The sequence below is a fragment of the Haliotis rufescens genome, unplaced genomic scaffold (assembly GCF_023055435.1).
Source record: "Haliotis rufescens isolate VD_foot unplaced genomic scaffold, xgHalRufe1.0.p SCAF_160, whole genome shotgun sequence".
Classification (NCBI taxonomy): domain Eukaryota; kingdom Metazoa; phylum Mollusca; class Gastropoda; order Lepetellida; family Haliotidae; genus Haliotis; species Haliotis rufescens.
This window is the reverse complement of record NW_025963847.1, coordinates 234,611-261,518: the sequence shown is the minus strand read 5'-3', so window position 1 is coordinate 261,518 and position 26,908 is coordinate 234,611. Positions and strand designations below refer to the sequence as shown.

At 41.0% G+C, this 26,908-nt stretch overlaps 2 protein-coding genes across 3 annotated transcripts; both read left to right on the top strand.

Moving 5' to 3' along the window:
- The first annotated feature begins 3,890 nt into the window (after positions 1-3,890).
- Positions 3,891-6,142, top strand: LOC124143301 (cytochrome P450 1A1-like). Its single transcript, XM_048397176.1, has 2 exons — positions 3,891-5,879; positions 5,916-6,142. Exon 1 carries the CDS (start codon positions 4,291-4,293, stop codon positions 5,809-5,811), a length of 1,521 nt encoding a protein of 506 aa, XP_048253133.1. The 5' UTR covers positions 3,891-4,290; the 3' UTR covers positions 5,812-5,879; positions 5,916-6,142.
- Positions 6,143-12,546: 6,404 nt separating this feature from the next.
- Positions 12,547-26,461, top strand: LOC124127794. 2 transcript variants are annotated; one of them, XM_048397188.1, is made up of 8 exons: positions 12,547-12,868; positions 13,936-14,369; positions 14,473-14,562; positions 15,558-15,710; positions 21,532-21,567; positions 21,793-23,006; positions 23,415-24,905; positions 25,011-26,461. In XM_048397188.1, exons 2-8 carry the CDS (start codon positions 13,970-13,972, stop codon positions 25,026-25,028), a joined length of 3,402 nt encoding a protein of 1,133 aa, XP_048253145.1. In that variant the 5' UTR covers positions 12,547-12,868; positions 13,936-13,969; the 3' UTR covers positions 25,029-26,461. The 2 variants fall into 2 exon arrangements, with proteins under 2 accessions (XP_048253145.1, XP_048253144.1); XM_048397187.1 differs by having other exon boundaries at positions 23,415-26,461.
- The last annotated feature ends 447 nt before the right edge of the window (positions 26,462-26,908 follow it).

Here is a 26,908-nt window from a genome sequence, read left to right as displayed (position 1 = left end):
AAATTGGATCGATGATATGCATCAACCAAGTCAGCGATCCTGACCACCCGATACCGTTAGTCACATCTTACGACAAGCATAGTCGCCTCTTGCAACAAGCATAGTCACCTCTTACGACAAGCATAGTCGCCTCTTGCGACAAGCATAGTCGCCTTTTACGACAAGCATAGTCGCCTTTTACGACAAGCATAGTCGCCTCTTGCAACAAGCATAGTCGCCTTTTACGACAAGCATAGACGCCTTTTATGAAAAGCATAGTCGCCTTTTACGACAAGCATAGTCGCCTTTTACGACAAGCATAGTCGCCTCTTGCGACAAGCATAGTCGCCTTTTACGACAAGCATAGTCGCCTTTTACGACAAGCATAGTCGCCTTTTACGACAAGCATGGTCGCCTTTTACGACAAGCATAGTCGCCTTTTACGGCAAGCATAGTCGCCTTTTACGGCAAGCATGGGTTGCTGAAGACCTATTCTACCCCCGGACTCCTCTCACATTATAATAATTGTGTAAGCAGTGTAAAACATAACTCACTCACTCACTCATACGTACATGTTTTGGCGGAATGAAGTCTTTGTTTTGTCAATCAGGGTGATGTCCAACTATTAACATATTCTTGGCGTGTTACAGTAAAACCTTGTCAAAGCTCCACTGACAAAAGAATGTTCATGTTTGTCATATTTTTATCGACTAATAAATATATTGTTTGGGTACCATTCTGTCACTATTTTACACTGATGCCATAACCGCTTATGTATGTTTGTTTGTTGTTTAACACCGCACTCAGCAATATTACAGCTCTATCGAGGATAGAATAGGTCTTCAGCAACCCATGCTTGCCGTAAAAGGCGACTATGCTTGTCGTAGGAGCCGTAAAACGGGATCGGGTGGTGAGGCTCGTTGACCAACGTACCAGCATGACGGCGGCCTGTAAATACTCGAACATGGACATGACAATCCGGTGATTAATGGCCCCGATCCACGCCGTAGGGGTACGTCGACATCATCAATCAAGTCAGCGAGCCTTACCTCCTGGCCCATTTGGTCCCCTCTTACAACCAGCAGGGGGGGGGGGGGGGGGGGGGGGGGGGTATAGAGATGTAATGCATCACTCTAGGTTGACACTGAATGTGTCAATGAGTGAGTGAGTGAGTTGGGTTTAACGCCGCTTTTAACATTATTCCAGTTATATCACGGCGTGTCAGCTTAATGTGGGAGGAAAGCCCGAAGTGATGCACCCACGGTGAAACCCACGAGTACGGGTAGGGTCCTGACAAACCTAGAAACATAATTGGGGCGAACCGGGATTGGAACCCACAATCATAGGTTTCTGGCGTGCCCAAGGGACGCAACTCTGCACAGCGAATCGCGGCGCCTTAGACGACTGAGCCACCCGTGCCCCCCGAATGTGTCAATGAAGTAGACAATGATACGTGATTTGCCGTTATCAGCATGACGGCGCTTCACTTCGATATATGATTCAATGGACATTGATTCGATAGAAACATAAAGAGATGATTGTTTGTTTGTTTTGTTTAACACCGCACTCAGAAATATCCCAGCTACATGACGGCGGTTTGTAAATAATCGACTCTGGACCAGACAATTCAGTGATTGATGGCATGAGCATCGATCCTAGCATTTGGGATACGATGACATGCATCTACCAAGTCAGCGAGCCTGACCACCCGATCCCGTTAGTCGCATCTTAGTCGTCAGACCTTTCTACCCCGGATCTTCACAGGTCTCTTAAGCGATGTTAATCCCCAAATCCTCAATTCCTGACTTGCATGTGGAATAAGATTACAGAAAGTTCAATCACACTTCCCCCGTCGCTTGAACACTATTACTGATGGGCAGACAGACAGACAGACACGCAGACAGGCAAGCAGGCAGATATATTTATTCTCACTTGTAACCAAAATTTTTCAACCAATCGCTTAGCGATTTATGGGAGACACTAAAACAATATAAGTCCATATAACATATAGGTCTATACATTATTTATATAAAATAGCCGGTCTTAAAGTCAAAATGCTGTGGCAGGCTTTGGAAGCGTCAAAGATCAGTAATGGGCTGGACAAAATATTAAGGAACTGGTCGTCATTTTGTTAGCCTAAAAACCGCGGATGTCACTGTTACAAGCAGCAAACAAGTTATGTCTTATAGAACTGCATTCAGGACATTCCAATAAAACCTGCTTTTCATCTACCACAACGTATAGGGAAGGTATTATTCCATGGCAACTGTGTATGATTGGCTAATACAGGTGAGACTTCGGAAGCTAACTATGACGACACACAACTTAAAGAGGTAACAACGTCTTTGTTGCTTACAACGACGTGTCTTACCCGTTCATCGGGTGATTACTGATGAGGATATTGAGTTCAGATACACCTCTCCAAAATCAAGTAAAGGATGCTTGAAAATAACAGATGTTTACAGAAATACAAGGCGGTATCGAGTGATGGTAATGGATGGCTAAGGAAAATGAAGGACGTGGTGTAACCTGACAATCAACAGAACATGTTGGCGGCGTATTGTAAGGGTGCAGACAACCAAGAAAGACGGTGGAGGTGCTCAGTTAAAGATGAGTTGATCAACAATGGGAGGTGCCCCTTCGACTGATCAAACATTCATTTATACGGCGTGGCTTGGTTAAAAAACTCCCAGTGGCAATTAGTGGGAGTCTGAGCGGGTGGTCTTTGATGTCGGCGTACACGAATCCCAATCGTGTCCCAGGCGTGCTCTATTTGGTTAAAGGTCAGGACTCGTGGCTGGTCATTGTATTATCGTCCAGTGACCCTCTCTCCAGCCATATGACGGCGGCTGGTAAATAATCGGTCCACACAATTGGGATACGGTGACATGCATCAACCAAGTCAGCGAGCCTGACCACCGACCCCGTTAGTCGTCTCTTACGACAAGCATAGTCGCCTGTTATGGCGGGCATGGGTTGCTGAAGACCTATTCTAACCCGGATCTTCACGGTCCATATATATATTTAGGGTTTATACATGATGTAAAAACACATCCTTGGTTATAGATTTTTCCTTTTTGTATAAATTAAATAATGACATTATTTATGAAAAAACAACAATGACATTTTTACTTGAAGACCCGCGTTCGATTCCCCACATGGGTAAAATGTGTGAAGCCATTTTCTGGTGTCCCTGCGGGAATATAGCTATAAGCGGCGTAAAACCATACTCACTCCTGTAGTTGACCAGGATGACAATAAGCAGGACAGAGTAAAGGACAACTCATTAAGTTTGAAAATAACTCGACAATCTGGACAACGATCACATGCCCGAGATGCTTCTTTCAATATTGCATCAATACAATTCATTTTCAACACATAAGGCAGGATGAAGAAGAAAATGAAAATGAAATAAAAATGACAAAAAAATAACACTTTTTAAATTATTATTTTGAACTAGAAGATTCTATAATGTTATTTATATACTTGTGTGAAATTACACGTTTGATTGGGATTGAATTTTACTTATATGCTCAAGAAAGCACAACACATGACGCCACTGTTGTTCAGTCATGTTACAGGGCTAAGACTGTGGCCACTCTTTACAAGTATCTGCCCGTTCTCCATCGCTGACCATGCTGAATATTTGGCGCAATCGAAATTTCACCCGTCTACAGAACAAACCAGTTTATTTTGTCTTCTTGAAAGAGTTGAATGACCTTGAAGTAAGGCGTGGATGGACAATAGCCCGGGGCGATCCGCCTGTTATGAAACGTGCTCCATGAGATACGTCAACCATGTTTAGGGCTAATCCTTCCCCAGAACGGCCCCAGACCTGGATATCAAGTCGATGGATAGGTCAAGTGGACGATGAAGCACAATTGTGATTCATTTGACGTCCGACTCTCGTACTGACGACAGATCAGGTTTGGTGCGGACTGGGCCAGAAACAACAGCTGCTGCATGAACGACAAACACCGACTTACGAGGAACCACGTGGTCACTAACTGTGGAAAGTTACATCATTGGATTGATGAGGTGGCTTGTCATTCGGCAACTGGACATTGACTGCGTTAGAAGCTGTAACCAGACACGTCACACCGTGACAGACCGTGACATGCACGCGGTATATATCTAGCCAAGAGATGATGGCTATTTGACGGAATCAGTGGCCCCACAGGCGCGCCAGGAGAGATGATCTACAACCACCATGGTGTGTATTAAGTGAGTCACTATGTTCTGTACCTTCGTCACATTAATTTAAAGGATTAAAGCCCCATCCATACGAAAGAAGGACGTGTATTTTCAATCATGCTTGGGGCAGTTGCGTCTTTGTTTGACGTGAATCTATCGGCAGTTTCTCCGCTGCTCTGTGTGTGTGCTATCATCCTGCTGGTGTTTTTGACATTGAGCTGGTCCTCGGAGGGAAATGGAGGGAACGCTCCACCAGGACCCCGCGGCTGGCCTGTGATTGGCAACCTCCCTCAGCTTGGGAAGAAACCGCACGTTACATTAACCCAACTCCGGAAGAAATACGGAGACGTTTACAAAATAACACTTGGTAGTCGCCAGACGGTTGTCTTGAATGGACTTCATACAATCAAACAGGCGCTTGTTAAACAAGGGGAAGAATTTGCTGGCAGGCCGGATTTTTACTCATTCAAGTTCATAGGAAACGGGAAGAGCATGGGTTTCGGCGACTACGGCCCGCGTTGGAAGATGCATCGACGTCTTGCGCAAAACGCATTGGCTGGATGCATTGACAAGAAGACTAATCCTATTGAAGAATCCATCATTTCCGAGGCGGAGGTCCTGGTTTCAAACCTCCTGGAATCAGACGGGTCTCCCATAAACCCCCACAACGAGATCTATTTATCAGTAGGCAACATCATATGTGCTCTGTGTTTTGGTAAAAGATACAAACGTGACGACCCGGACTTTCTACAGCTTATAAGGATGAACGACGAATTTATGGCGTTTGCAGGGGCCGGCAACCCAGTTGATATCATGCCCTGGGTTCGGTTCTTCACGTTCCGCTCATTCAACACCTTTGTCGGGATCCTGAACACCATGACCGCCTTCTGTGTGAAGAAGCAGAAGGAACACATGGACACCTACGACCCTGCCGTGGCGAGGGACGTCACCGACCTCCTCATCCGGGCAGTACAGGAGACTCCGGATGAAGAGAAGGAAGCAGTGGGATTGACGGACGAACACATCTTGACAACGGTTCAAGAACTCATCGGTGCAGGGTTTGACACAATAGCTAGTACTCTGCAGTGGAGTGTTCTGTTCATGATGGCTTACCCAGATCACCAAGACAAAGTGTACGAAGAGATTAGCTCTCACGTTGGTCTGAACGGAACACTCGATCTAGAGGACATGGATAAACTTCCTTTCACGGAGGCCTGTTTATTGGAGATAATGCGCCATTCTTGTATATTCCCTTTCGCCCTGCCGCACAGCACAACGAAGGACACGACACTTAAGAATTACCTAATCCCCGATAAAACGCTCATCTTTGTGAACTTGTGGTCAGTCAGCCATGACGAGGAGCTGTTTCCCGATCCAGACAAGTTTGACCCCTATCGTTTCCTTGACAAAACTGGATATATTGATAAGGCGAAAACAGAAATCTTCCTTCCGTTTGGAGTAGGCCGTCGACGATGTCCCGGGGAACAGTTAGCGAAGATGGAACTATTCCTGTTCTTTGCTACCATGATGCTGAAATGTAAGTTCGAGAGTCCGCTAGGTGGCGCTCCTGTGATCGACAGCAAGTATGGCCTTACTCTCAAGCCCGTGGACTTCAAGGCAGTTGTCACCAAGAGGTAAGCCGCGGACATCAAGGCAGTTGTCACCAAGAGGTAGCCCGCGGACATCAAGGCAGTTGTCACCAAGAGGTAGCCCGCGGACATCAAGGCAGTTGTCACCAAGAGATAGCCCGCGGACATCAAGGCAGTTGTGACTGAATTCGGATATACTACCGATATACCGATGTCGGATATACTACCGATATACTGAGAGCAGATATACTGTCTTTTAACTGAAGTCGGATATACTACCGATATACTGAAGTCGGATATACTGCCGTGGTTCTGTATTCTGATATGTACAAGCTTTAGTATCAGTTTGGATATAACTAGTATTAAGTAATTGTTAATAAACGTACCCACTTAACATAGTGTGTTTTAAGTTATTATCAAGTTTCGCTATCAACACTATGAACACTAAAACGATGAGGAATGTAGGGGGCACTGGCGACCCGTGACTATTCGGGGTAGAATAGGTCTTCAGCAACCCATGCTTGCCGCAAATGGCGACTATGCTTGTCGTAAGAGGTAACTAACGGGATCGGGTGGTCAGGCTCACTGCCTTTGTTGATGCATGTCATTGTTTCCCAATTAAGTGCTCTTGGTGTCAATCACTGGATTGTCTGGTCCAGACTGGATTGTTTACAGGCCGCCGTCATATGGCTGGAATATTGTTGAGTGTCGCGTTAAACAACAAACAAACAAACAAACCAATGGTAGCCCTGCAGTTAATGCGTTCGCTCATCTAGTAAAAGTAAAAATCCGGTCCAGTTCAGGTCTCCACACACTGTGTGATGCCCATTTATAGTGATATGATGAAATATTGGCAAAGATCCATACACAACAACCACTCATCTCTTAAGGGCTGTGCCATGTCAAAAACATGTATAATTATATTGTTTAACAACATTCAGCTGATAATTAAAAAACGCATCGAATAAAGCTCAATCAGTACCAATACTCAGTTAAATAAATGATCTTTGCTGTTGTCATCAATGCACTACAGCGTGCTATGTGAAGCAGCCAATTCATTTGCAAACAGGAGGCACGGTTGGCCCAGTCGTCTAAGGCGCCACTGTGCAGAGTTGCGTCCCTTGGGCACACCAGAAACCTATGATTGTGGGTTCGAATCCCGGTTCGCCCCGATTATGTTTCTCGGTTTGTCAGCACCCTACCCGTGCTCGTGGGTTTCACCGAAGTGGTGAACGTCTGAGACATGCATCACTTCAGGCTTTCCTCCAACATTAAGCTGACACACCGCGACATAACTGGAATACTGTTCAAAGCGGCGTTAAACCCAACTCACTCGCTCACTCACTTATTTGCAAACACGTTGCACCAGCACACGGTATGAGGGATATTTGTGGGGCGCTTCATACATTACTCCACACTACCAACATCGCCTTGAAGTTCACACTCATCCGCTCATCTGAAAACAACTGTGACTGTCTTTAAAGGCTCTACTTGTATTAATTACTGAAGTCTAACACAATTTACATTGTTTGTAGAGATTACATGGAAAAATAATAGCGCAAAAGATATTCTGCGACTTGTTCTTATATTGAAGTTGCAAAACTTATTGAACGCCCTCGAAGGTGTAAAGGGACCTTCGACCATTACGCATGCGCGCTTTGTTTGAGCAAAGTTATACATTTTTCGATTTAGCAAGGTGATTCATTTGCTAACAACCAGATATATGCAGACAGCAACACGGTAACCTCATAATTATTGTTTTATGGTTAAAAGAAAACACACAACAATGTCAGCCTAAACAGAGATCGAGATCGAGATCAATCATGTCGTCTCGATAAAGCTGTATGAAGTGTCAACAGTCAACAATTTCATTCCGAATAAATAAATTGTATTCGTCAAATATTCACACGCTTTAGCGTGCTGCAGTTCCCTTTCATGCACAAATGTCACCGTGTCGAGCGATTTCTTTTTATAAATTATGTCATTATGTAATTTATACAATATGTAATCCAATACTATTTTAAGGAAAATCTGAAATCAAGGATGTGTTTGTACATCATTTTCTGGTCACAAACGTACCATAGAATCGCTCACATAGCAATAGTAATAACACTAATTTGAGAGGTTCTTAAATACTTCTGTTTGTTGTAGAGAAATAAGGGAACATAGACTAGGACCTTGCAAACCATTTAGTTTTTTATTTGTTTGTAACAGTGAACACTCCATCTTCTGTTGTTCGTGGCCTAATGCAACGTGCGGTGTAATCAAAGAAAATCCCACGATGTGTTTAGAAATGCAAGTTTTCAAAACATTTTATCCTAAATATATATATATATTATATTTACTTACTATAACTGTGCCAATTCTTCTGATTTATATGAGTTGTCACCCCTCTTATTCTGTTGCATCTAAATATATATTAGTTGATGTTTAAAGTAGTATATTTTAAAGTAAAACATTGCACACTGTTTAATTGTATACGGTGCGACACGACAAGGTGAAGATATGGGACCAATTGCTTTAGCAAACAATATTGTACTTAAGCGTCTGGATAGTACAAAAATAATACCCCTTTATATAATACTGTACGGAACGAAATTATGTTGTTACAAACGATGGCTATAGATTGTAGACTGGATACATGCTAAATTCATTGAGAATGAAAGACGGGAGAGGATATATAAAATTTATTGATTACATCACACAGAATGAAAGGCGGGGAGAGGGTTTATCAAATCTAGTATATACATCATTTAAAATGAAAGGCGCGGAGAGGGTATCAAATATAGTATATCCACTATTTAAAATTAAAGGCAGGCGGGGGGGGGGGGGGGGGGGGGGGGGGGATATGTCAAATATAGCATATACATCATTAAAAATGAAAGGCGTGGGGGAGGGCATATCAAACAAGTATATACATCATTTAAAATGAAAGGCGGGGAGAGGGTATATCAATTATAGTATATACATTTAAAATGAAAGGCGCGGAGAGGGTATATCAATTATAGTATATCCACTATTTAAAATGAAAGGCGGGGAGAGGGTATATCAATTATAGTATATACATTTAAAATGAAAGGCGCGGAGAGGGTATATCAATTATAGTATATCCACTATTTAAAATGAAAGGCGGGGAGAGGGTATATCAATTATAGTATATACATTTAAAATGAAAGGCGCGGAGAGGGTATATCAATTATAGTATATCCACTATTTAAAATGAAAGGCGGGGAGAGGGTATATCAATTATAGTATATACATTTAAAATGAAAGGCGCGGAGAGGGTATATCAATTATAGTATATCCACTATTTAAAATGAAAGGCGGGGAGAGGGTATATCAATTATAGTATATACATTTAAAATGAAAGGCGCGGAGAGGGTATATCAATTATAGTATATCCACTATTTAAAATGAAAGGCGGGGAGAGGGTATATCAATTATAGTATATACATTTAAAATGAAAGGCGCGGAGAGGGTATATCAATTATAGTATATCCACTATTTAAAATGAAAGGCGCGGAGAGGGTATATCAATTATAGTATATCCACTATTTAAAATGAAAGGCGGGGAGAGGGTATATCAATTATAGTATATACATTTAAAATGAAAGGCGCGGAGAGGGTATATCAATTATAGTATATCCACTATTTAAAATGAAAGGCGGGGAGAGGGTATATCAATTATAGTATATACATTTAAAATGAAAGGCGCGGAGAGGGTATATCAATAATAGTATATCCACTATTTAAAATGAAAGGCCGGGAGAGGGTATATCAATTATAGTATATACATTTAAAATGAAAGGCGCGGAGAGGGTATATCAATTATAGTATATCCACTATTTAAAATGAAAGGCGGGGAGAGGGTATATCAATTATAGTATATACATTTAAAATGAAAGGCGCGGAGAGGGTATATCAATTATAGTATATCCACTATTTAAAATGAAAGGCGGGGAGAGGGTATATCAATTATAGTATATACATTTAAAATGAAAGGCGCGGAGAGGGTATATCAATTATAGTATATCCACTATTTAAAATGAAAGGCGCGGAGAGGGTATATCAATTATAGTATATCCACTATTTAAAATGAAAGGCGGGGAGAGGGTATATCAATTATAGTATATACATTTAAAATGAAAGGCGCGGAGAGGGTATATCAATTATAGTATATCCACTATTTAAAATGAAAGGCGGGGAGAGGGTATATCAATTATAGTATATACATTTAAAATGAAAGGCGCGGAGAGGGTATATCAATTATAGTATATCCACTATTTAAAATGAAAGGCGGGGAGAGGGTATATCAATTATAGTATATACATTTAAAATGAAAGGCGCGGAGAGGGTATATCAATTATAGTATATCCACTATTTAAAATGAAAGGCGGGGAGAGGGTATATCAATTATAGTATATACATTTAAAATGAAAGGCGCGGAGAGGGTATATCAATTATAGTATATCCACTATTTAAAATGAAAGGCGGGGAGAGGGTATATCAATTATAGTATATACATTTAAAATGAAAGGCGCGGAGAGGGTATATCAATTATAGTACATCCACTATTTAAAATGAAAGGCGGGGAGAGGGTATATCAATTATAGTATATACATTTAAAATGAAAGGCGCGGAGAGGGTATATCAATTATAGTATATCCACTATTTAAAATGAAAGGCGGGGAGAGGGTATATCAATTATAGTATATACATTTAAAATGAAAGGCGCGGAGAGGGTATATCAATTATAGTATATCCACTATTTAAAATGAAAGGCGGGGAGAGGGTATATCAATTATAGTATATACATTTAAAATGAAAGGCGCGGAGAGGGTATATCAATTATAGTATATCCACTATTTAAAATGAAAGGCGGGGAGAGGGTATATCAATTATAGTATATACATTTAAAATGAAAGGCGCGGAGAGGGTATATCAATTATAGTATATACATTTAAAATGAAAGGCGCGGAGAGGGTATATCAAATATAGTATATCCACTATTTAAAATGAAAGGCACGGAGAGGGGGGGGGGGGGGGGGGGGGGGGGGTATATCAAATATAGCATATACATCATTTAAAATGAAAGGCGGGGAGAGGGCATATCAAAGTTGTTGTTTTTCTAACTGGGCTCCACATGAGTCCCAAATGATATTAACTTTAATGCATATCAGACGAGTTTGTTTGTATCATATGTTATGACTGTTTGTTTGATGTTGTTTATAAGAGTAATTTTTTTTTTGTAAATAAACATAAACCGCCGGCTAGGCCCTTTATCAAAGGGAAGTAACTCCAGTTTATGAAGCGTCTGAGACTCCAGTTTATGAGGCGCTCAGGCTGGGTTCCGCTATCACTCGTCCTGGTGTCTCATAGGGCCAGCGCCGAAACCCGGTGAATGAAACATCACGTTTGTTTAGTGTCTGCTTTGTCATTACATTGTCATGTTGCAAAATATAGTCTGAAGTCCCACACACCGACACAGTGATACAAAGCAATGCACTTATATTTACCGGAAATTCCTCCGCCATTTTGAGCTTATTTCGGTCACGGTTGTTAAATAACATATCAGTAATTGTCATATCAGTTCTCATTAAAATATTAACCCATTGCATTCACATCCCGCTCACGCTTTCATATTCAAGGTCTCAGTGAAGCTTTCAAAATGTTTTAAGGATAACATGTGGTGGATAGTGTGATGTCCGATGTAAATCTCTATTTTGACTTGAACCATATGTTTTCCTCACCTTTGCGCCACTTGCTAGTGATTCACAAACGCATATTCATATTCATGTACGCATATACGCATATTTATGACAGTCGGAATCGTACAATCGACTGTTTTTGGTAGAGATATATCATAAATATGGAAAGGGTTTTGTCGCTTTTGTTTACTATAGTAACAAAAAGGGGGCTTACGATTGAACTAAATTGTAGATTTTAAAGGCGTTATCCCACTTCTGGTCGAGTTATATGGGTAATATAAGGAAACACTCTCTTCAAATTAGAATATTATTACGAGACCATTAACTGTAGATTTTAAAGGAGTTATCCCACTACTGGTCGACGGGATATATGTGCAGTAATAGTAAGAAAGTGAGTTGGATTTAACGCCGATACAGACGGCATTCCAATTACATGACGTCGTGTCTGTTTAATGTAGGAGGAAAGCCCGAAGTCTTAGACGTTTACCACTTTGCACGGGTATGGTGCTGACAAACCTAGACACAATTATTATCTGCGCGAACCAGGATTCGAACCCACGAGCATTGGTTTCTGTCGTTCCCAAAGAAACCAGCTCTGCACAGCGAATTGTCCACCCGTCTCCCTCTGTAGTATATAGTCAATAATATCTTTAAATTAGCAGTATTGACCCTTTGCATTCACATCCTGCTTACAAGTTTTAAAAGTGATTTACTATTATCAGCCAAAAGGAAATCTTAAGATTTCATATATAGTATTTTAAGAGGCGTAAACCCACTTCTGATTTCTATATGTGATTTTAAAGGTGTTCTGCAACTTCTGGACAGGGTGTGTATATCATAATAATTATAATGAATATTCACTTAGAAATTTCAAACACAAGTTGTCATAGTTAATAATGCAAAGAATACCATCTCTATAACAGTGCCAGAAATCCCGTTTTCGTCAGCCATCGTTCTATAATATCTTTATATTATATCAGTTCTCTTCACTGTCAGCCAGTTGAGATACTGATAGTATCTACTTCCTTAACTACTTTCGAACAGCTAGCGCCATATGAGCGGATGTACGTTCGTATTGTCGGCAGGCATGTCCTGGTTCAGCGGCTTGAAACCGGGGGACGTATTTAGTTTACAAGAGACTCGCAAGCCCAACGTATGTGTGCTGGACAGGACCACTGGCAGCGTTTGTTAAGTTGCTCTTTTTAACTCGGCACTGGACCAGACAAACCAGTGATTGGTATTATGAGCAGCGACGCTCGCCGTCGGGGTATGATGATGGTATCCCGCAATCAACCAAGTCACTGAGACGGACCACACGATCCACGTAGTCGCCTCGTGACAAGCATAGCTAGCTGGGGACCGATGCCAACCAGGACCCTCAACAGGGCAACGAAAAGGGTGAGTTACAAGAACGATTGACCGTGTCTACACTTATATAAGCCGATTATTTCACATCTGGACAGTGGACAAAACATGTTTTCCCTAACTTTGCCAAGGGAAACAAACCATTGTTACCAGTGACACAGGACATCATGTCATTTTAAATATTTTTTCAGGGACTTATTACATTGCTTAAAACATTCGAAGCAGGCTGATATGTCATATTTATAAGCAGATATGTGATGAGGCGACACCCTATAAATAAGTTTGTTGCTTATGAAACAGCTGAGAGTTTCGAATCACATTTGTCCTTATGTGTCCAAAACTTTTACAATCCAAATATAGATAACGGAATGCCGTTCTAATTCGAGGTCCAACTCATAGATGTAGCATTGCCTTCCTGTGCATGACGCCGCCAGCGCTTGTTTGTGCATACGACCTTGATGCAAGTGCACAACAATTGACAAGGGTACATCCGCTTCGATATCACATCCCTGTCGCATGTAACTCGTGTTGGACACGAAATATCGCGTTCTAATTCGAATGCAGAATTAACCGTGGCATATATACGCTACGATATCACATCCCTGTTGCTTTGTCATCATACTGGAAGGGGAAGTAACTCGAGTTGGACTAAACGCGTGGCGGTGGGTGGGTGGTCATCGACACTTGAAACAGAATCACAAAATATCGCAATTATATTGAGTAAAGAAGAAAGCTGCTTGTTTGGTTATAATCTAAAGTGAAAACAAACTATTCCGACGAAAAGGAATGTTACTTACCCATTAACGACAACAATTGCAAAGTTTGCTTTAAGGAATATCCATTAGGCTAGCAATGAACATCATCATGGCTAGCGATGGTTATAAGCATACATACGTAGTTTACTGTATATGAATATGGAAAAGGTTTTGCCGGTTTTGTTTAGTTTTAGTGTCATGCACTTTATTCAATGTTGCACTCATACAAAATGAAGGATGTCTTCTACTGATAGCTTTTGTTTCAATAGGACAACAGTTTGACACACAAAAAACCATGTGACTCGACATACCAAAAACTGATTTTTCATTGCAACTGTTTTCCAGAAAAAAGGAACATTTGTTGGGTAAAGTTTACAAGATGAGCTCACCATCTCTCCAAGAATCAGATGACAGCGATAACATAGGGGAGGTAGCTCCATACGTCGATGACTCGGGCAGCACCTCAGGAAGTGACGTGGAGGGGGAGGAGGGGGAGGAGGAGGAGGAGGAGGAAGAGGCGGTGTGTATAAACAATGACTTTGAGCCTGGTTTGGAGGCCCTGTGCCAGCAACAGATTTCTCGTAAGACGGACACAGAAGACCAACTGAGGACAGATGAAGGTTTACCAGGTGGAGCTGACTGTGCTGCTGTGATGCTAGGTGACAGGGACGAACTAACACCCACAGATGATGCAGCTGAAAATTGCCACTACGACAGTGGAAAGACGCACCGATCACGATCTCCTTCGTGTTTGCAGGGGGCCGTGGCACTATCGCAAGGTGTGTTTATTTCATATATTTCAGGAAAGTCAGTCATTCTCAAACAATAGACTAAGTTTAGGCATTTTTTCTTCATAAACACTTGTGTTTTTTTCTATTGCAGGTGAAGAACAAGACTTGTCACGTGCTATAGCAGAATCAGTCAGCAACGCGTTGTCATCAGTGGATACAGAACAGGGTGTAACAAATATAGGTATGCGTGTGGATTTTGGTGTATCAAAATCTTTCTGACAAGTAGAATTGTCTGAATTGTATTCCACTGCAAACACGATAACGTCGTTTTTCCGTTTGTAGTAATTGGATGGAAAAACGACAAAACATTCATTAAAAGTGATTAATTGGTGAGCGTCCAGAAAGTTTCCGAATTCGTTTATAGTATAACTCACCATTGCATTTATAAATGTATGAGTGTGTAGCATTGAGTTGGCATTTCTTAATGCACCCTCTTGTAACATCACATGCCCGACAGGCAAATTAGGGAAAATTGTTATTTTGTTAAAAAAATGTTCATATTTTCTTAAAGAGGTATTTTGAGATTGCATTTAATGCAATAATATAAAACAAAACATTAAAACTTGTTTCCATATATTGCACATATTATAGTTTAATACGGGTTACTTCCACACAGCCATAAAATAAGTTATTAGTTTTATACATTAAAACATATTGTAACATGAATTGGGAAATTATTATTTTCAAATTGGGAATTTTCAATGACATTTGCTGCAGACTTGGGGCCAGATGTCGGCAGGTCTAAACTCCTGCATCATCATTGTTTACCTTCCGAGGAAATGTATCTCCTGGTTGTTGCTACTAGAACTTATACACAAGAGACTGACTAGCCTAAATCACATTGCTACAACGAACGTATTTCTGGTGTGCACATGTATGTTATGTTACATTCATTGTATGTCTCATTTTTATGCGAAACGTCCACAAAGAGATAAACACATGCAAGAACTGTCAACGCTCGATATCTAGGTACTGAAGCACAAGTATTACGCAATTTACTTTCTCTGAAGACAAAACACATGAAGTTACATGCGGCGATGGTTCTGGTGTGTAGTGCATGGACACAAGTGCAAGACAGTGTTTTATATTTACTTCGCTAATCTATTGGTATGCAACCCGTTTGCAAGGTATCCAAATCAAGCCACATTTGACAAAGATATCTTTGTCTCATTTCAGTAATCAACAACCCACAGGTCCACTTAACAAAGAAAACAGAGGTAGCAAACCTTAACGCACGATATGCAACAGTGGGAGGTCAACAGGTGATCCAGCCATCAACGTCCACTGACGGTGGAGAAAGACAACAGAACGATGGAACCAGACCAACAAGTAAATTAGACATTTTTTGTTACGTTCTATTTGATGTTAAGTAAGAGAACCTATCGAAGTGTATCAGCTGAAACATCAAACGAATACTATAGTGTATTGTCTGACACCACGTTTGGTTGGTTAGTTCGTTGGTTTGTTGTTTAACGCCGCACTCAGCAATATTCCAGCTATATGACGGCGGTCTGTAAATAATCGATTCTGGACCAGATAAACCAGTGATTAATATCATGAGCATCAATTGGGATCGATGAGGTGCATCAACCAAGTCAGAGAGCCTGACCACCCGATCCCGTTTGTCGCCTTTTACGACAAGCATAGTCGAATGATTGTGGTTTCCAATCCCAGTTCGCCTCAATTATGTGTCTAGGTTTGTCAGCATCCTATCCGTGCTCGTGGGTTTCACCAAAGTGGTGAACGTCTGAGACCTGCATCACCTCGGGCTTTCCTCCCACATTAAGCTGACACGCCGTTATATAGCTTGAATACTGTTAAAAGCAGCGTTAAACCAAACTCACTCACTCACTACTGATCAATATTTGTGATAGGACTGGGAATGCGTCGTGTACAACGTGATGAACGTTATCAATGGCTGGTTTGAGCCAGCGAGAGGTAGCCAATATGTCTCAGTTTGTGGAACAGATTTCGGCAGGGCGGTGGGTTAGCCTAGTGGATAAAGCGTTCGCTCGTCACGCCGAAGACCCGGCTTCGATTTTGGGTTCAATGTGTGTAGCCCATTTCTGGAGTCCCCCGCCGCGATATTGCTTGAATATTGCTTAAAGCGGCGTAAAACCATCCTCGTTCACTTACTCACTCGACAGACAGGGCGACCTAGGTCGACAACACATGTCGATTAATCAGAAACCAGGCATTAAAAAATCGAGTGCGTGAGGATGATGTAACGTCCTTTTTAACAATATTCCAGCGGTATCACAGCGGGGGACACCAGAAATGGGCTTTACACAATGTACCTATGTGGGGAATCGAACCCAGGACGTTGGCGTGACGACCGATGGCTTTAACCACAAGGCTACCCCACCGCTAGAGCCCAAACAGCCAATCAATTCTTTGATCACCCGATTTACAGGCACATCGGCAAACGTCGCCAGACGTCAATGGTATTTGGGGCGTAGACCTTGGCCTCGCGAAATGTTTCGGATTCACTCTGACTTTCTTGACAGTCGTGGACGTATTTTGAGGCCCCATAACGAACGTCATGGGAACGTCAACGTTAAGCAAGATGATTAATGTGGGGTGGGTCTTTACATTTTGAGACGTGATCACGATGACTGTCAGAACGCCAATTGATATTGTATTTGTGTCATTTGCCAGTAGTTGTGCCATTTGCGCCATGCTGGTCCACGTTTTGTCTTTCAAGACGATGACGCTCGTCACTTCAGTGCTCATGTTGTAACTGACTACATCCAGCAGCAACGTACCAGAATGTAATGCCTAGTCATGAGTACTGACCTTTTCCACATCTGGCATGGGACATGATCTGGAGACATCCATGGCCGCTCCCTACATTAGCCGAACTAGGTCAGGCTGCAAGATGAGTGGACAAGACTCCCTCAAGTTCACATTGGGAGACAGACTTGGACCGTGCCACGCCTAATAAACAATGTTTCACCACTCCCAGGGGCATAACCCGTTATTGACCAAGTTATCGCAAACATTATTTTTTTTACTTCACACCCCTGTTCGTCTTTGTTGGTTATTAGCAACCTTTCAACACGCCGCCGACATCTTCTGTTGATTGACACCACCAAGTCCTTTCTTTTATCTTATCCATCCACTACCATCACTCGATACGTCTTTGTATTTCTGTAAACATCAGTTATTTTAGATACATAGTAAGTACAGTGAGTCACTTGACTTGCCTTGTAGACATGTCATGTCGATGTTGCTATTGAACGGATCATGAATAGGGCTATTAAATCACCTTTCGATCACAGAAAGTTTTAGACCACCAGGACAGGGTGTCCAAGTGTACTTATGTTGCAGTGTTTTGTACGTTGTCTGCCCTTCAACTGTTAACCGTCCGTTAACATTCAATTTAAAACTTCATTTGTTCATAGCATCAAAGTAACCCAACAAAAGCATTGATACACCAAGGTAATCCACATAAAGCTGACCTTCTTTGATGTCAGTTATGTGTTGTTCAAAGCTGCATTTAGCTGATATTCATGTCAGTTCAAAACAATATCCAATATTGTTGATGTGAACTAACATTTGGCGTTTATTTCATATGAAACTACACCTTGAAACATGACCATCGTTAATTGCCGTATGCACAAGCACCATTGCCATGATTGTGATGACCGGATTTGCAAATATAAGCCCTACTTCCGAAGTTGATGCTTGCTCATAGTGTATTTCAAATGTATTTCTGACTATTTTCTATCTTAATTTACAAGGGTTTGAAATATGAATATTCTCTTGGGTGAGGAGACATTTGTAAATTTGTAAATACTCATTTATTTTAATGCCTTAGAAACTTACGTTCATTTCGGATATCAAGGGTATTTTATAGCGCAGTATTTATGTGATCATATTATCGGTACTAACACAAGATGATCATAGCCGTTCCACTCTGTGAAATACTGGTGGCTAACCGAAACGGTGTCCTCCCAAAATTTCTACATGCCAAAACTTCTACAGCTTAAAACAACAAAGTTTATGGTCCACTGCACCACTAATCTCCTGGCTATTACCTGTTGGGCATTGATTGGAACAGTCCAATTAATTAAGTGTACAACATACAACACAACAAAACAATTTGAAGACAATCGACTCATATAGCACTGGTATAAATAAATAGTACACACACTTTTTGCACTGGACTACTTACTAATTTAATGTAAGCACTGGTATAAATAAATAGTACACATACTAATTCAATGTCACAACTGGCCTTACTCTGTCACATACAACACTAAAAATACTTTTTTTCAAGTCTCTTAACCAAGTTTGAGAAGATGACCAACAGCATCAAGGAACTCGATAGGGGTTTTCTGTCCTTGAGTCAACATGTCCTTAAGACGTCTCAGGCGGTTTTCAGTCCCTCTGTAAACTCGCTTCCTGCTTGGTGGGGCAGCACCAAAGTCTAAAAGATTGCAAGATGAACAAACCTTGTCATAGTGCTTTTTGTGAGCGAGTCTGAGGCGTGAGATAGCAATTTCAATTTTCCTTTCATTTGAGTATGAGTTGAGTGAGTCTTCTTTTTCATTTCCATGAATATCTATGTGAGAGGGGATCCAACACAGCTCCACCTGTTGCCCTTGGTCCGATAGTTTTGTATATTCGTATAGAATATTGTTGATTGTGTTTGGCCTGGAGTTTGAGTTTCTGCCACTGATGGTCTGAAGTGCACCTAGCGAGTCTGATGGGTCCATTTTCATGCTTTTAGTGCGGATCCAGATGGCTCCATCATCCGCGAATTTTGATGCGTTTACTTTAGGGTATAGGCCCTCGAAAAGATCGTGATTTCCTAAACCAGTTAATTTCATTGTAAGTGACGGGTCTTTTTATTATAATCTTCTTTATCTCCCAATATGTTGTTTTCATTAGGTACATCTGTAACTATTTAATCTTCCCAAAGTATCCTTCCTTGCCTTTCTAAAACAAAATCGTAAAGAAGCTAATGAGTCTTCTTAATTACAGGAGGACTATATCATTATAACAATAGGTAAACTCAATCAGCCATGACAACTCTCTGTAGATGTTTTGGCATGTAGAAGTTTTGGGAGTGAACCACCGAAACACTATCATGCAAGCTGACACGTTCCCATTACGTCATAGTTATGTAAGTGCAAAGGTCACCGAATGTCAAAGGTCACCACATGCTTTCGTTAGAAAAAAACAATTACAGTAAATTTTGAAATATTTCGCATGTCCGGTGACCATTGCACTTACTGAAATATTGCTGTCAGATTCTAGATCTTTATTTTCCTTTTTCTCTCGTCATAATAAATTGAAAATGACAAATTGAACATTTTTTCGAATGTGAAGATCTTCAACTTTCGCGACGGCATATCGCGAGGCAATGTAAACTTTGTTCATAATGAAATAGCAATAACTAATGCTGAGGTCGGACGAAGCGCGCCAAGCTTGATTTTTGTACGTCTGCAAGCATTACGACACGTGATTTGTTTTCCGTAGACAGTAAATATTCCACCAAAACACTTGAAATAAGGATTGGTGAATATTTGTAATTCATTTATTGTTTCCTGAAAAATATATAACATGACACTAATTTTCTAATTTCTGCAACTGACATGATGACCTCGAAAATTAAGTTCTTATCGTATAATAAATTTACTGAAATGGCTCATAATTTATTTGCCCATAAAAAAAATCGATTTTCGCAGGTTCCTACCAAGAAGCGCATACCCCATTCAATAACGTTAATCACATAAGTTCAAGAGAATTTACAAATCTTATGTTCACTTTGGTCATAACTTTGGTATGATTGAAAACATCACTATATTTTTATCTAGTCATGTGTAGTTTTCTAGGAATAAATGTGCAAAATATTTCTTCAATTGTCCCTTGTTTGATGAAGCATCGACTATTTGAAATCGTCCACCCTCTCAACAGACAAGGGTCCCACTAGACCAGAGAGGTGGCCAATTGATTATGAACATGTTTGGAATCTAAAACGTTTTATATTTTAAACAATTCGAAACATGTTTATGATACGACATATTCAGACATCAGAACGCGCTTACATTATCGGACAAGGATATAGCATAGTTACCAATTTCACGTCTTCTGAGGAGAGGAATTCGAAGTTCCGGCAACTAATATAAAGACAGAGATCATACAGATTACTAATTATTAGCTGAGATAATGAAAATAATTAGGTCATGAAATTAATTTCAACTCACAGCCTTGAATTACAAAACTGGGACCCTAGCTTCAATGGCTGGAGTATGCAAATACTCATTTTTGGCGAATGATTTAAGTCATACTGTTTAAATTTAGATTTTTAATTTTGGGACGTGAGTTCTTGAAATGCATGACGTAGTTGTTTCCGTTAGCTGCTAATATGGGCTACTTAAGCATCTCAGTATCTTTGGTGGACATTTCACAAATTTGAAAACAAATTTTTGAGGAATAGATTGAAACAACACTTCTTGTGATATTCTTATGGCGAGGAAAGTGACACAACATCACTTATAAGGACATCCTTCTTTTATGAATACGTGTAGGTCCCCCGGATATTACCATTCATGTTTGGGTTTCAGGTTTGTGCGTGCTGTCAGAAAGTAAAAGTTATTTGGTGGAAAATCAAGAAAAATCCCAGAATGAAACATATACGATTGTTATAGCATCCGAATGAATTTGAGGACTGGCGTTAACATAATTCTGAACATTACCCAACCTTTAAAAACCTTGCATATTTTTTTATGTTCAGGTCGTGTATGACTACGAAGTTCCTATGTAAACACAAACTAAGATCAGAATCAAACTGCATCACAGCAACCTTGAAGTGAACATTATGTTTGGCATAATTTAAAGCTATCATTTTGTGTCACACGTTAATTCACATCGTTCTCTGAATATATGTGCTTCATACGAATCCGTCGTGATAAATGTATTGAATTTGCAGCTGCAAAATAACAGTGTTAGAAAGTAGCACTAAACATATAGTCCAAAATAACATTGCTATGATAGAAATGGCAGACAGAAATGTTCCTAAATATTTCATCTAAATGACGGGAAAAGCCATTTTCTACTGATGATGAATATATGTCAGTGATGTTAACTAACCAACCATGTTAAACATAATTTATAATGATTTACTTGACATATTTTTCAGGGACCCCAAAAGACCCAGCAGTACAAAGGATAAGAGGTAGGTATGACACCTCATTGTTAACGAAATGACCACAGTTGACACGTAGTCGTAAGCATGTTTGATCCTCAATTCTCAAATGAATGAAAGTCAAAGTTCTGTTTCTGTTTGGTACATTAATCTTGGTAGCTTTATCACGATAAATGGCAAGACCATATTATAACAAAGTGCTGCAACTCATGTTACTTCAATGGTGATACTATTTTACGCATTTGCATCTCACAGATGAGACAGTTTCAGATATCCAAACGTGGACATCTGGCATGATCAAAACACAGTTTGTTGATGACATCGTGAAGAAGATGGACGCTGGACAAAACTGGATCACAGTCACCGGAAATGCTGGTGATGGGAAGACAACAGTGGCCTACATGGTGCTTCATGAGATGATGAAACGAGGGCGAGAAGTGTTTCGAGTGAAGACAGTGGAGCAGTATCACACCATCACAAAGAATACCCACCGATCTGTCCTCATGATGAACGATGTTATAGGGGCCTTTGCTCTTGATAAAATAGCATTCAGCACATGGAAACCTGTCATATTCGATGCCATGGAAAACATATCAAAGGCTAAAGAATCTGAGCAGCCAAGTGGAGTCATTTGCATGTTGGTGCAAAGATCAAATATCCTAAATGAAGTTGAGCCTTGTCTTGAAAAACATAAACGTTCCATACTTGGGGTCGATGCTGTAACAAACCTATCTTGTCTGCCTGTAGAGGAGAAGGGTCCGATGCTAGACTATCATCTGAAACAGAAGAATATTAAAGACATACCAGAAACTGAAAAATTAAAAGTGATTCAGAGCAGCATACCATATGGATTTCCACATTGTTGCAAGCTGTTTGCTGAGTTGAAGTCGGAGGAGAAATGTGTTGACATTGTACAATTTTTCTCCCGCCCTCTTGAGATTTTGGATGCCACGACTGGTGCATATCTGGATAACGAAAAATTAAAAGATGTGTTCAAGACTCTCTTGATAAGAGATGGGCGACTTGATACCAGTGAGATAGAAGACGATGACCAGCGCAGTGGTATCATTGAAGTATCGGCTCCAGTAATTGGTAGCTATCTGTCAAACACCAACGGAGTAATAACATTTTCACATCCATCCGTTTATGAAAGTGTTGCAAACTGCATAGGGAAACGTGATGTGGTGTTCGCGATCAAATATTTTAGTTTCTCTTTCATAATGGAGAAAATGAGGTTTGCGAAGTCACAAAGCCATGACAGTACTGTTTCAAGAAATGTCTTCAACATATCACCAAACCAACAGAACATCCAACGTCTTTGCGACAGGTTCACTCTTTCAGTGATATACAGACGCTTTAATGTGCTTCGTCATCCCTTTTTCCAAAGCGAGGACTTTTGTCGGACCTTCTTTTCATCCATAATTGAAAGGGACAGCTTTTGGAATAATTTCATCTGCCTGTGCTGCAAGGTAACTAAATACGTAACGTACCTTATCACAGTTATGTTTCAGAACCTTTACACCATATATACACAACGTTTTTATCCGGGATATATAAGAACATGTTTGCCTAGGCACGCAAGTAAACATCTACAGCCTGTATTACTCCAGGCTTCCCTCCCACATCAAGCCGGCACGTTACTGACATGTTCAATGCAGCATTTAACCAACTTACTCGCCCACTTACTGACAGCCTTAGTTTTAATACGGATCATATAACATATCCATGTTTCTTTGCTGATGATCTGACGAAAATGCATAGCGTGAGGGTGTTTAGGTTCAATGATGTCCTTAAGGTTTGTTTGTAGGTTGTTATGCGTGCACTCAACTTTAATTTTAACATCATCATCAATTGATGTATACGCCCCTATTTTGCAGGAAACAGGCAGACTGTCTGTCGATGACAGCAATGAATACGGTGAGACTATGTTGATACAAGTTGCACAGAGTAGTAACACTACTGCCACCTGTATCCTCTTGGAATATGGAGCAAGTATAAATCGGGCAACCACGCAAACGAAGACAGCACTTCACTATCTGTGTGAGAGTGGTGGTGTTGATGCAAGTGTTGTAGAACTGATGCTACAACATGGCGCTGATGTTAACAAGGCTGATGAGCGTGGAAAGACAGCACTTCACTATCTGTGTGAGAGTGGTGGTGTTGATGGTAGTGTTGTAGAACTGATGATACAACATGGCGCTGATGTTAACAAGGCTGATGAGCGTGGAAAGACAGCACTTCACTATCTGTGTGAGAGTGGTGGTGTTGATGCTAGTGTTGTAGAACTGATGATACAAAATGGCGCTGATGTTAACAAGGCTGATAAGCGTGGAAAGACAGCATTTCACTATCTGTGTGAGAGTGGTGGTGTTGATGCTAGTGTGGTAGAACTGATGATACAAAATGGCGCTGATGTTAACAAGGCTGATAAGCGTGGAAAGACAGCATTTCACTATCTGTGTAAGAGTGGTGATGTTGATGCTAGTGTGGTAGAGCTGATGATACAACATGGCGCTGATGTAAACAAGGCTGACAGAGATGGAAAGACAGTACTTCACTATCTGTGTGAGAGTGGTGGTGTTGATGCTAGTGTAGTAGAACTGATGATACAACATGACGCTGATGTTAACAAGGCTGACATAGATGGAAAGACAGTACTTCAGGATCTGTGTGGGAGTGGTGGTGTTGATGCTAGTGTAGTAGAACTGATGATACAACAAGTCGCTGATGTTAACACGGCTGACAGAGTTGGAAAGACTGCACTTCACTATCTGTGTACAAGAAGTGGTGTTGATGCTAGTGATGTAGAACTGATGATAAAACATGGCGCTGATGTTAACGAGATGGACTGGCGTGGAAAGACTGCACTTCACTATCTGTGTAAGAGTGGTGGTGTTGAAGCTAGTGTGGTAGGGCTGATGATACAACATGGCGCTGATGTTAACAAGGCTGACAGAGTTGGAAAGACTGCACTTCACTATCTGTGTGAGAGTGGTGGTGTTGATGCTAGTGTGGTAGGGCTGATGATACAACATGGCGCTGATGTTAACAAAGCTGACAGAGTTGGAAACACTGCAATTCACTATCTGTGTGAGAGTGGTGGTGTTGATGCTAGTGTTGTAGATCTGATGATACAACATGGCGCTAATGTTTACACGGCTGATGTGTATGGAAAGACATCATTTCACTATTTGTGTGAGAGTGGTGGTGTTGAAGCTAGTGTGGTAGGGTTGATGATACAACATGGCGCTGATGTTAACAAGGTTGATTATGTTGGAAAGACAGCATTTCACTATCTGTGTGAGTGTGGTGGTGTTGATGCTAGTGTGGTAGAGCTGATGATACAACATGGCGCTGATGTTAACAAGGTTGATTATGTTGGAAAGACAGCATTTCACTATCTGTGTGAGTGTGGTGGTGATGATGCTAGTGTGGTAGAGCTGATGATACAACATGGCGCTGATGTTAACAAGGCTGATCTCAATGGATAAACAGCATTTCACTATCTGTGTGCGACTGGTGATGTTTATGCAAGTGTTGTAGAATTGATGACACAACAGAGTGCTGTCCTTTCAACGAAGAATGAACATATCGCCAGTAGAGTGTAAGAAACCATTGTAAAAGACCACATGTAACCGCTTGTGATAGAAACAGTATTTAATGAAGATGAAACAGTTCCTACCCTATTCTTTTTATATCATATGTCAGTTATGTCACTGTTATCCTACTTTTATGTAGATCCGTTGAATTAATAGGAACTAGAGGTGTGTCATCACTCACAATGAGACTATAGATCACCGAGACTCCGCCGGGACACAAACTTCTTTGAAATGAATTGAGAAATCATGTATTTTCCTGAGAGAAAAATATTGTGTAATGTCTTTAACATCATTGTCATACCAACGTGTTGTCTACATCTTATCCCTACCGTCTGAAGTATGGCATTTCCTTTTCGGAATAGAAAACCCTTCAGTTTGTCTGTGTTTGATCCTTACTAGATAATGTATGGCATTTCCTACTTTTCGGCATAGAAATAATAACTATATAAGTGCATCACTTATGATATCAGTTTGCAGTATCCTACAGTGTATATACATTTTAAACAAATATATGTATTGCGTAATGATGCCAACTTAGAGGAAATAATGAATGCGTTTATAAACATTTACAGAGAATGCATAGTTGTATCTTGAAGAACTACTCCTGAACTACAATGTTATTGTGAAGTTTAATTCAGCATACAACAGCATATGTCAGCTCATCTGTAATTACAAAACATGCCAGAAGTGTGTTGTTGCGACATATAGGTAAACATTGCCTGGTTCAAAATATCCTTCAATAGATTGGCTGTTGGCATCTGTTATTTGCGATTTCTACTTATTTAGTTTTGATCACATGTGCCACTCACCGAAGGTATATGGATGACACACGGAGACAGAGGAACTGTTCCCCTTTGTATGTGTGACACTAGGTAGTGAATTATGTGTCTATTGGCCAGCTTAGGATTATGATGAGTGTCATCCCCGTTACCATCAGGAACTGGAACGGTAGGAATTGTAACCATCGGGAACTGTAACCATAGTGACATCAGGAACTGTAACCATCCTAACTGAAACCATCAGAAACTGTAACCATCAGGAACTGTAATCATCAGAACTGTAATCATCAGAAACTGTAACCATAGTGACATCAGGAACAGTTCAAATTAAAATGCACATGCGTTGCCCCATTTCTTGCCCTATAAGAATCCACCCAGATTGGATAACATTCATTCGTTTTTGAATTGCTACAACATGCCGCGATTGACAAGAAATCAGCGACACCAAGCCCTTGGACGATTGCAAACTGGAAAAACCGCCCGGCAAGGAGCCAATGCATTTCAAGCAACGGTACCAGACCACCAACACTACAGATGACCGACCACATCAGGATCGTCAGATTGTGCGATAGCATCTTCAAGATCGCTTTGTTACTGATACGGAAACTGTTCGACAGACCATGGGGAAACACCAGCGACACATTAGTGCGGACACCGTGCGTCGACGATTGACGAGCAGACACCTCCACTGTCACAGGTCACACCAAGGACCCATTCTGACACCACGTCATCGCCGGGACCGTCTTCAGTGGGCAACACAGCACCAGCATTGGCACCACCAGCAGTGGAGAAGAGACCTCTTCTCAGACGAGAGTCGTTACTGTATCTCAACAGCAGATGGCAGAGAGTCTGACGACGCCGGCAACGTTATTCGGATGGTTGTGTTGTTGAGAGAGACTCCTGGGGTGGTCCGAGCATCATGGTGTGGGGTGGAATTGGTCTTGCACAGAAGGTCGACCCTGTGGTCTTCCAGAACATCGGTCAAGGGAGAGT

What these genes read in the sequence shown, in the direction of transcription:
- LOC124143301 (XM_048397176.1), top strand. Translation starts at nt 4,291, where the DNA reads ATGCTTGGGGCAGTTGCGTCTTTGTTTGACGTGAATCTATCGGCAGTT.
- LOC124127794 (XM_048397187.1), top strand. Translation starts at nt 13,970, where the DNA reads ATGAGCTCACCATCTCTCCAAGAATCAGATGACAGCGATAACATAGGG. An exon ending in ACAGGGTGTAACAAATATAG is followed by an intron (nt 14,563 to 15,557) that starts GTATGCGTGTGG and finishes GTCTCATTTCAG; the next exon opens with TAATCAACAACCCACAGGTC. An exon ending in CGATGGAACCAGACCAACAA is followed by an intron (nt 15,711 to 21,531) that starts GTAAATTAGACA and finishes CATATTTTTCAG; the next exon opens with GGACCCCAAAAGACCCAGCA.